Raw genomic sequence first — 10,406 nt, forward strand, 5'->3', positions numbered from 1 at the left:
CCTGCATAAATCAGTTACTTCTTTTGCAGGTATGACTGTGGTAATGGCACGCTAACATGACAAACTGCAGCCAGAGGGGGCTATTCATTACAGTGAATTGTCTGCTTGCCTACACTGCACTTAAACATGTTTCTCAGCTGCATGTGCAAATCCAGACCTTGGTTCACGAACGCCTTGCTACTCAGAACACTTAAAAACACACATCATTTAAGCTTAGGTAATGTGGAGCTCAGTAGGATTTAATGAAGTCAGTGAAAGTTGATCTAATACCTATGCATTTAAAAACTTCCAAAATCAGTGGAAATGTGGTCAAACATGATGCAGAGAGAACAGCAAGAGATAGTTCAGGTTTTGCCACATTTTTCATGTTTGTCTTTCAACCAGCTCATGACAATTCCTTAAAGAACAGCACTCTATCATCTCAAATGCACGGCTGTTATCCAAATCTTTGTGTTTCCACCGAATTCTAGGCTAGCATCAGTGTCACCATGTGGTGGCAGAAAAGAAATGGGGCCCTACTGCTAACCTGGTTTAAACAGTATAACACCCAGTGGCTTCAGCACAGTGAACTCTGTACCACAATAACAAAGCCGACTTCAATGTACAGCCCATGGCTTTGCTCCCCTTCTAAAGGCTGCTGCTCCCACCACAAGGGTACTTAAACAAGACATACGAGCTCTTAAGCAGCAAAAGATTACAGCCCTGAGTACAAATCTGAACTAGCACTGACTTCATTTTGCTCAAATGTGCCAGGTTGCGCACTGCTGTATGCCGGGGGCTGTAAAGTTTCCCTGTTGTGAACATGACAACCTGTAGTGGAGGTGCAAAGCAGATAACTGAGGGCAGTAAGTGCTTCAGCCATCCCAAACAGCCTCCCACTGCACCATTCCATACTGCGAAAGCAAAATCAGGCCTCCCAGATCTGACAGCTTGTAAATGCAATGCTGGGAATACAAACAACTTGCAGAAAAGCAAAACTATTACTTGGGGTTTTGTGGTAAAATAAAGAAAAAAAGAAAAGAGACAGGAAAAAAGGGAGAAGTACAATAGCTTAGGAGATGAAATGCAGGTTATTACATAGGCAACTGAGATGAAACAGCCTTGTTAACTTCCTTCCCTCTCCCACCCTCCCCATCCTTCCCAGATCAGATGCTTCAAAAATATTTAAAATAAGAGGAAAAAAAGAACATCTGCATCTTGCCATGTAAGATAGTTTTATGTAAACTTATGTCTTAGAGGCCACAACTCCAAGCCATAATCTTTCCAAAATTATGTCAAGAAATATGTTCGGCTAACCTTTGGGCTGGCACCTTAGGCTGGCTATTCTCTGCCTTAAGACGTAGAAAGCTGTAAAACAAATATCCAAAAAAAAGAAAAAGAAAAAAGAAATTCCAGCTCTTTTTTTTGCTTTTTTTTTTTTCCTGCAAGGAGGATGGAGTTGGCTGTGGCTTTTATCAACTTGTTACATTCCTGGAGACTTACACACATTCAACATTCACAGCTTTTCTGAAATAAAAAAAAAATGCTGGTACACATGTAAAAATAGAAACACCTTACATCTGTATTGCATTAGGAGACTTAACAAACACGTTCTGATACGTAAGAGTAATTAAATACAATGACGTGGTGCTATTCTTATTCAACCAACCAAGGAGCTACTTTGCCATACCATATTGTAAAAAATCTCGTGTTTCATGTTTTAGATTCCACGTTTCTGTCAACAGAACATAAATGCTTTTCTTAAAGAGACAGTATCCTTGTGTTTAAATATATGTATATATCATTAACGCTGAGCTACATAAAATAAACATCAAGGGTTTGCATTGGGATGTTAATTTCAGATTAATTAAAATTACCCGCATTTTAAAGCGTCTGACCATCTGCAACCAATACATACACTGGCACATAAATTTACTGGCCATTTTTATTATGTTTAAATTTTTATCGTCCAAATGAAAATTAACGCTCAGAGACCTTTTCAGCTCTTATCACCATATGAAACTAAGTATAATAAAAAAGTTAAATAAGATGGAAACAGAGATTTATATTTTGAGCTCGTGTTAAATCAATTTATTTGCCAATATAAACGAACGTTAGAAGCACAGCTTGTTAGGCTACATAACTGTGTTACAAAAGGTGGGGACTTAACAACAGGAGCTCTTTGTACTTTAAGCAATATACGACCAACATTTAAAGGTCTGCTATGACTGTTGCTTTTATAACTTTAAATCCGTTTTAACCAGCAAAACCCTCAATGGAGAGAGGCTCTCGGGGTTCCTAGCTTTGAGAGAAGCTCCATGTTCATACTGACAGTACCCTCAAAATATATTACATGACATCTCCTGAGGACAAACCAGACTGCAAAACTGTTACTCTACGCAGAAGAGATGCAATGGGGGGAGGGGAAAAGGATACTGTATCTTTAATACAGCAAAGTTGTAACAGCTTTAGGACCATAAAGGTTGGAAAATGAAAAACAAAACCTATATCCGTAACTGAATAAAAATAGCAAAACCTCATTTTTTTACTGCAAGGTAAAATTAACACGGTATTGCAATTCTGTATAGGTATTTTTTTGCAGAAAAGATGCATTAATACATTGCCGCAACCACCAATTCAGTAACAAAACTCTTGCTGATGTTAATGAGGTTTCAGCCAGCGGGCCAACCTCCTGGGAGCCAGCGCTGACACCATTCATTACTGACAGAATTATGGCTTTATTTTGCTACAGATTTGTGCATCTGGGACTATACAGAATTGCCTTTTCTACTTGAAGCATCGAGATGCACAAGGAACAGAAGTGCTAAGCGACACACGGCTTCTCACATTGGTGTGTGACATGATTTATGCAGGTAAACTCCCATCAACGTTACTGTTGGTTACACAAAATCATCTAGGCATCCACGAGAGCACAACCACGTCTCCCCAGCCCACCACCATGCATCTCTGTAAATAGATCACACAACACAGATATACATCAAAACAGAAGCAACAGCACATACAGTGCAGGTTTCTCCACAGCACTTGTAAAAAGGCAGCAGCATGCATAATTGCCAGCAAAGCGTTTGGTTTTGTCTGCATCTGCTATTTCAGCTCGCACAAGCTCCCCCCCACTCCCACCCCAACCCCCTCCCTCTTCTGCTGCTCATCTAAGGACTTCCTGCAATAGCATGTATTTTCCTAGGTGGGACTAAATCTTAATGCTAACCTGACATCTTCCAATTGACAATTTTTTTTTTGGTACAATGCTTAACTGAAGTGTAACTTGATTGCTTGACTGCTCCTTTTACTAATGGATTATCGTTTAGCTTTTAGACTGCTCTCTCCCTAGGCTTTTAAAGCTAAATGTTGTTGGATTTATTGTAAGGTGGTGGGAAAAAAAAACAACAAAAACCCACAACCCTTTGCTGATCTTGCACAGGGAGCTAACCAGACTGAGCTGCAATAGATGGATGCTCTATAAGGGCACACTCATCTTCACAATCCCTTCTCAAGATAGACTTTATTTTGTTCATGTTTAAGGAGGATTCAGAATTGAAATGAGTGAAGTAATCAAATATCAGCCACATTCGTTAAATTCATTTCCAGTGAAATGTTATTCCTGTTTAACACTTTGGACAAGGCTTTCTGTTCACTAGGCAAACTCGGAATTAGCCCTACTGACCTCAACAACCACGCAGACTCATGCCAGCAGAGGATCTGACAGTAGGCCAGCATCAGTTTACAGAAGCTGTAGATTCAAACTTGCATTTTATACACAGGAATGCAGCAAAAGAAACCACACTCTCTATTGCCTCTAGCAAAGGAGTTGTCCAAACCGTAATCTAGTATGAGAATTCAAGCAGTTTGCTATTGCTTCTCTTAAGAACTCATGTTCAGTTTTTATAATCTACATCATCTCTTTCTGCCAGGTCATATTTAATAAAACTGGTTTAGTTCTTGGATGTTAAATTGCAAGTGAAATTATGAAGCAAAAAGCAGCCTACATCTTTAGTGTAGCTTGTCTACATATAACTAGCGTACAAATGAATTACAAACAGGAATGCAGCCAAGTACAAAGCAGGTGCATTTTGTTCATGAAAGGCACATACATTTGGGAATCATTTTAATAACTTTTAAAAGAACTACAGAGCTTTATGCAAGCCAGCTAAAGCAAGGCAGGTAGACCACTATTTCTAAGGATGCCTTTCAAGATCCCAGATGGATCAGTGGCAAAAACGTCCACAAATACAGAACAAATGGGCTTAGAACAGCCTATAGCATGGCTTGCTGGAAGAAAAACTTCCACTTTCAAAGTGAAGAATAAAAAGCAACGCATTACTTCTCACGTATATCACGGAATCACAGTCCTTATAAGTTGGAAGGTCATCTAGTCCAACTCCCCTGCAATGAACAGGGACATGCAAAGCTACATCAGGGTGCCCAGGGCCTGATCCAGCCTCACCATGAAAGTCTCCAGGGATGGGGCATCAATTGCATCTCTAGGCAACCTGTACCAGTGCCTCACCACCCTCACCGTGAAAGATTTTTTCCTTACATCCAACCTAAATCTACCCTCTTTAAGCTTGAAGCCATCTCCCCTTCTTCTCTCACCACAGATCCTGCTGAATTGTCTGTCCCCTTATTTCTTGTAGCTCTCCTTTAGATACTGAAAGGCCACTATCGGGTCACCTGAGGAAGCAGTGCCTCTATTATCCCATATTTTAGTTTCCTGATATGCTAACCTGGTTCCAAAGCCCAATATGTATGTGTAGATTTTACAGCTGTGTGAAGGTGTTGTTGTTTTTTTTCCCAGCTGGAACGTGAGAAAAGTACATTTGTGCAAGATGCATGCAGTAATACATGTCCCAGCTTGATTTTCCCCTATCTGTCTGTATACCTTATAGGTTAGGACAATGCAGTACCACAGATGCAGTTGCCTTGCAACACAAAAGCAATTACGAATGTACTGTCCATACTTGTCCATACCTGTTCTCACCAAAAATTCTTGCTATGGAAATTCAAAACCATTTACCATGAAAGAAGAAACTCTTCCTACCCTTACTATTGCTCTGATTTGTTTTTGCCATGTGTATAACAATAACAAATAAAAATGCAAGAAAGCCTTATTTGTATGTTTGATACCTGTAACTTGTCAGTGTAAGGAAACACATGTAGAAGTCTTGACTGGTATAATTCATTCACAGGAGACAGAGGATCTTTTAGAGTATAAATTAAAGGAGGGTTCAGATGTTGACTTTTTCATGCTGTGAAAAAGACAGCTGAGTTATGCTGACTTCTGTGTGACTCAGCAGCGCTAAGCAGAGTTGTGCTGGGCACCCCTATGTCAGTCAGTGGGACATAAACAGGAATTACCCCACACTTTGCAAGAGCAAAACTAGCTAACGTGGTTCATGTCTGGGTGCATCTTTATGGATGGATGATGAATCACAAGCACTGCATTACCATGGCTTAATGAGTTACCACTTGTCAGCTCGGCCACACTCCAGCTTTTGTAAAGCTGACGTGCACAGGGCTAAACCATTCCTCACAGATAAACCATTACCTTAAACCACACAGCTGTCTTAAGCTACTTCATCCTTTACTCAATAGGCTTGGGCAGGAGATTGGCCCACACGTGCTTGGTGGAGTAGCCAGCACAATTCAGCTGGGCAGCAGGAAAGGTATCCAAGTACATTTGTAGCTACTTGCCCGTGGAGCTCAGAGTCAATCTGGTAACTCCTTAGGTTGCAACTCTCACATATCAGAGCCTGTATTCTTGCTATTCTCTGTCTCCACCATGGCACTCACATTTGCTCTCAATAAGTTAAACTTAAAGGTGATGGATGTATATGCAACAATTTATATACGAGTAAACAGGTCAGAGTGCAAATGTGCTGTAGCACTTGGAAGGCATAGCAAAGATGATTCAGACCACTTGGGCTTGAGTACAGCAGTTCATGTCCATTAATAAAAAGCTCACCATTGTTGCCTGAATATGTACTGCTTCATTTTTTAACTCATTAGTAAATAAGGTCTCACAACTTGTTTTTAAGTCTGACTCCGCACTCGTTTTCATTGCATAAATGCAATTTATTCTAGAAATGGCAAAGAAAACATACATCTAAGTAAAGGAAAGTTAATGTTTATGCCACTCATTCTGGGGTCGGGATTAAAGGCTTTCTCTATAGTATTTTGAATTTTTGGAACATTTTCAGTGGTATCCTTTCATACAGTAAAATACTCAAGGCTGCAGCTGAGGCCAGGAATGCTGCCTTCCGTGTGAGGTTAATCCTTCATGCTGAATGCCACATTCCCAAGGTGGAGAGCTGACTACAGACTTTCAATTTGGCTGCCAGCACTAAAAAGATTCACTTTCGTCTCGTGTAATCTCCCACTCTGTGATACGACTGGAATTTTCACCACCCACAACCCGGACAGACTCCTGATTTGCTTTTCTCAGAGTTTGGTTCCCATTTCAGAACTACAATTAACTGCTAGGTTTTTAGCAAGGTCTTCACTCACACATTTGAGGCAACCTTAAAAATAAGAAGAAAAAAAAAGGAAACAAAATATTTCTACACTTATGTAAGAGCTGTATTCCTTTTAAAATCTGGTCCCAACTACTGGAGATGACCATATAGAATCAATCTCTGCACTCCTTGAAAGAGTGAATGATGAACTTCAACAGTACAGGGAGAAGAGAATCCGCTTAGATTTAGCCTCCAAAAAAGGTATCTGAAGAAGTCAGCAAATCACTACAGTGATCTTACAGACAAAATTCAGAGTAAAAAAAAAAATGAAAACCCTCTCTACAATATTTTTTGTATCTTTTTTTTTTTTTTTTTTTACTTTTAGTTATGATTTTTTGCTAGCATTACTTTATGCTATTCCCATCTCCCAACCCTCAGAAAACACCAACCCCAAATCAGAATTGGTGAGAATTTAAAGGGCAAGTGCATCTGTAGCTGACTTCCAGCTGAGAGCTTAAATTTATGGCCATCACACAGGAGATGACTTGTCTAAGTGAAAGGCCGCAGTGAGATCTTGTTCTTTTTTTTTTTTTCAGAGCAAAGTATTGATACTTATCAGTTAAACATCCCTAGCCTCAAACATTGAAATGCTTGACAATTCCCAAATACAAGTACAAAAAAATAGACATAGATTCTATCACCTCTGGAGTAGCTGCAATCAACTACTTCACATTATTCTCCCTTCTCTATAAACATTCACCCCAGGGAAAGGATTATTTCTGTTACCAACTACAGCTTTAAAACTCAAAATGATTCATGATAACAGGCTAAGAGATACCAATCTGAGATCATCACATCTAAAAACATTAGCAGGTGTGTTATGTTCCAGAAGCGCTTTGTATAGCTCTTTTTGCCAGTCATCTTATATACCAATTAAAGTTTGCAAGCATTTAACAGACTTAGGATAGAAGGAGCCAGTCTTGCCATTCACAGATTTGAACAAAACCTTTGCTGAGAGTGTACAGTTGCATTGCCAGCACTACTTCTATCTTTCGCCTGTCTTTCTGCCTGCTGCCTATGTCACTGTCCTGCAAGCTATGCAACTAACAGTAGTCAGCACCTGTTTTACTTTAAAAGTGGCTTGGTGGAAAATAATCTAGTCTGCAGTCATTTGCGTCTCAATTAAAAAAAGCAACAAGCACTATTTATAGGTTCAGTCCCACAAAAACTTTGGAGAAATCACTCATGTGTGAACTGTTTGGCACATGAGCCAGCGTTCCCAGAATCAAAGCCTGTAATTTTAACAAGCTGAGGTCTGTGATTCCTAACAATTTTAACTTCTACACCACCCTAGCTGCTACCATAGAGCCCTTTGTGAAGATACCCTTAATGACGAAGAGTTATCTATTTTGTTATCCTGCCATTATCAAGGATTCTAAACAGCATGTTATTATAGTATTCTAATACACTATTAGAAAATAATAATCTTAGAGATGTTTCTCCTCATGTGCGACCCAATAAAAAGATGTTGTCAGGCTGGCTGATGCATCCTTAGTTTGGAATTATGGTAAGAATGTTTGATCTTAGTATCCATTTGAATATATCCTTTGGCTTTTAAAATGAAATGTCAATTATTTAGATTTCTTTCTCAGCTATAAATATTCCTGCCTGCACTGCCTGTAACATGACACTGCAGTGTTACCTCAGGCTATTAGGAATCAAATGAAGCAGAAACAAAAGAGAAATTCAGATTCTCATTGCCTTACCCAAAGTTTACTTTGCTTGATTGAAATCATTTTCAGAACTGTTAGTAACAGACTGGATTTTGACCTGACAACATCCTTTTAAGTTGGTCAGACTCACATGTGCAAAAACCCTAGCCATCCCTTATGAAACTGAGCGTGAAGGATGGCTAGGTGCATATAAGCCTCTCCTATGAGTGACTAGAAGCCCCAGCAGCAATAGTACTCACGTTGGCACTGTCCCCAAGCCAAACGGGCCCAGCCCCAGCAGCAGTCAATCCTGCTTCCAAACCGGCACAGTCCTGCAGAGGAGACTAGCTGCCTGGGCCACCTGAATGATACAGTTCAAAGACATCTGGTGAAACATTTTGAAGTACTAAGTAAAACCATCCTGCCTTAACAACATCAAAACAAACAAACAAAACACTTCTTTCTTTGGTAAAGTGCTCTGACCGGAGTCTGTGATATTTCTGTCACAAATGCAGCGTGTTGTTCAGAAATTGGACACAGCTTTAGGCAAAAGAGAACATAACTGTGCAACCTGAAACAAGGGACATGTTTCACGATGCACTCACTGCTGCCACTCACAGGTGGCTATTAAATTGCTTCGGACTTGTATTATCTGTAATGTGCAATAAACCACTGTTCTGAGAGTTCCAGCATTGATTTGTGTTGTGATATATCGCCAAATTTTCCTCACAGAATCACTGAACTGTAGGGGTTGGAAGGGACCTGTAGAGATCATCAAGTCCAACCCCCTGCCAAAGCAGCTCCCTAGCCCAGGTTGCACAGGTAGGCGTCCAAGTGGGTCTTGAACATCTCCAGAGGAGACTCCACCACCTCTGTGTGCAGCTGTGCCAGTGCTCCATCACTGCACTGTGAAGAAGTTCCCACGCACATTTGTGCAGAACTTGCTATGCTTCCATTTGTAAAACCGGGGGGGGGGGGGGGGAATCAAAACAAGAGCTTCACGTTACACGGTAAATAAACACAAAGGGAGAGCTAGCGAGACGTAAATAAAAGCCAAAGGAAAAGAGGCAGCGCAGCCTCAGGCGACGGCAAAGCGCTGCCGTGACTTGTCAGCGCGTCTCAGCGACATGCGGGAACGCAGCGCGCGGGGCGCTGCCCGCACAGCGGCACGGCACGAGCCCGCGCTGTGCCACACCTGACGCTCCGGCCGCGGGCAGGGGCTCCGCTCTCCTCCGCCTCTCCCCTCCCCGCGGTCGCGCTCACCCGATTTCGTGTTAAAACTTGAGTCGCAGTTCTCCGCCGTATTCTGTTTCCAGTGGCTCGAGGCGTCAATAAACCGATTTTTATTTTCGCGGCACGTGAAGCGCTTCGCGTTTAATCCTCCCAGAACGCAGCCCAGCTACAGCCACCAACTTTCTACAGCCGGGACGGCTCCAGGCGATGCCGTGCCCGCTGCTCGTCCCCTCAGCCCGCCGGCACCGTCCTGTGGCCGCGGGCTCCAGCCCTCCCCCCCCAGTGTGGCTGAGCAGAGAGCCCCGGCGGTCGCCCAGGAGCCCCCCCGGCGCCATTTCGCACCCCGGTGGCCACCAAAGCCCGCCGGGCGCACAGCCCGCGCCCTCTTCCCGCCCGCGGCAACCCCCTGACGGCGCCTACCTTCTGTCAAACTCGCCCGCCGCCCCCAGCGAGAGGCAGGAAGCCAGCAGCAGCCGCACAGTGAGCTCCATGACGGGCAGGGCTGCCCAGCGGCGCGGGAGCAGCGGTGCTAGAGGCGGGCCGCGGTGCCGAGGGGGCTCCGGCTGCCGCACGCCCCGCCTGAGCCGCGACAGCTCCGGAGCGGCACCGAGCCCCTCCGCGTCGCCCGACCGCCCGCCTCGCTGCCGGGCGGAGGAGGCGCTGCCGGGGAGCGGCCGTGCCGCCCGCAGCCGCTAGGGGCGCCCGAGGGCGGGCCGCCCGCCTCCCGCTGAGGGGCACCTGGCGGCGGAGCGGGGGGAGCCGCGCCGGAGCCCCTCCTCGTAGAGCTGGGCCGCGAAGCGCCGAGAACAACGGGCACCAACGGAGGGGTACAGGAAGAGCTTTGTTCTTGGGAACAAGCTGTTACCCCGTGGGGTCACGCAGCCACCCGCTCCTCTCCACGGGTATAGACAGATAAGGGCATGAAGATTCAGCCTTCTTTTGCCTAACAAGGTTTTTCCCGAATAACGCTTTTCAAGTGAATTCCAAGTTTTTGTTTGTTTGCTTTGTT

At 43.5% G+C, this 10,406-nt stretch overlaps 1 protein-coding gene across 2 annotated transcripts in view; it reads right to left on the reverse strand.

Moving 5' to 3' along the window:
* Window positions 1-9,888, reverse strand: part of NPNT (nephronectin) — a 48,469-nt gene extending 38,581 nt beyond the window's left edge. The window contains exons 1-3 of one of the 2 annotated variants that reach the window (XM_065736506.1): window positions 9,818-9,888; window positions 8,425-8,525; window positions 1,297-1,347 (exon numbers count right to left, since the gene is read on the reverse strand). In XM_065736506.1, the coding sequence (XP_065592578.1) occupies window positions 1,297-1,347; window positions 8,425-8,525; window positions 9,818-9,888 (223 nt within the window). The remainder of the gene's footprint in view (window positions 1-1,296; window positions 1,348-8,424; window positions 8,526-9,817) is intronic. The other variant, XM_065736507.1, reaches the window with a different exon arrangement.
* Window positions 9,889-10,406: the final 518 nt, after the last annotated feature.

This window comes from Cyrtonyx montezumae, unplaced genomic scaffold (assembly GCF_038088225.1).
Source record: "Cyrtonyx montezumae isolate F1298 unplaced genomic scaffold, pur_monq_1.0 scaffold_2, whole genome shotgun sequence".
NCBI classification, from domain to species: domain Eukaryota; kingdom Metazoa; phylum Chordata; class Aves; order Galliformes; family Odontophoridae; genus Cyrtonyx; species Cyrtonyx montezumae.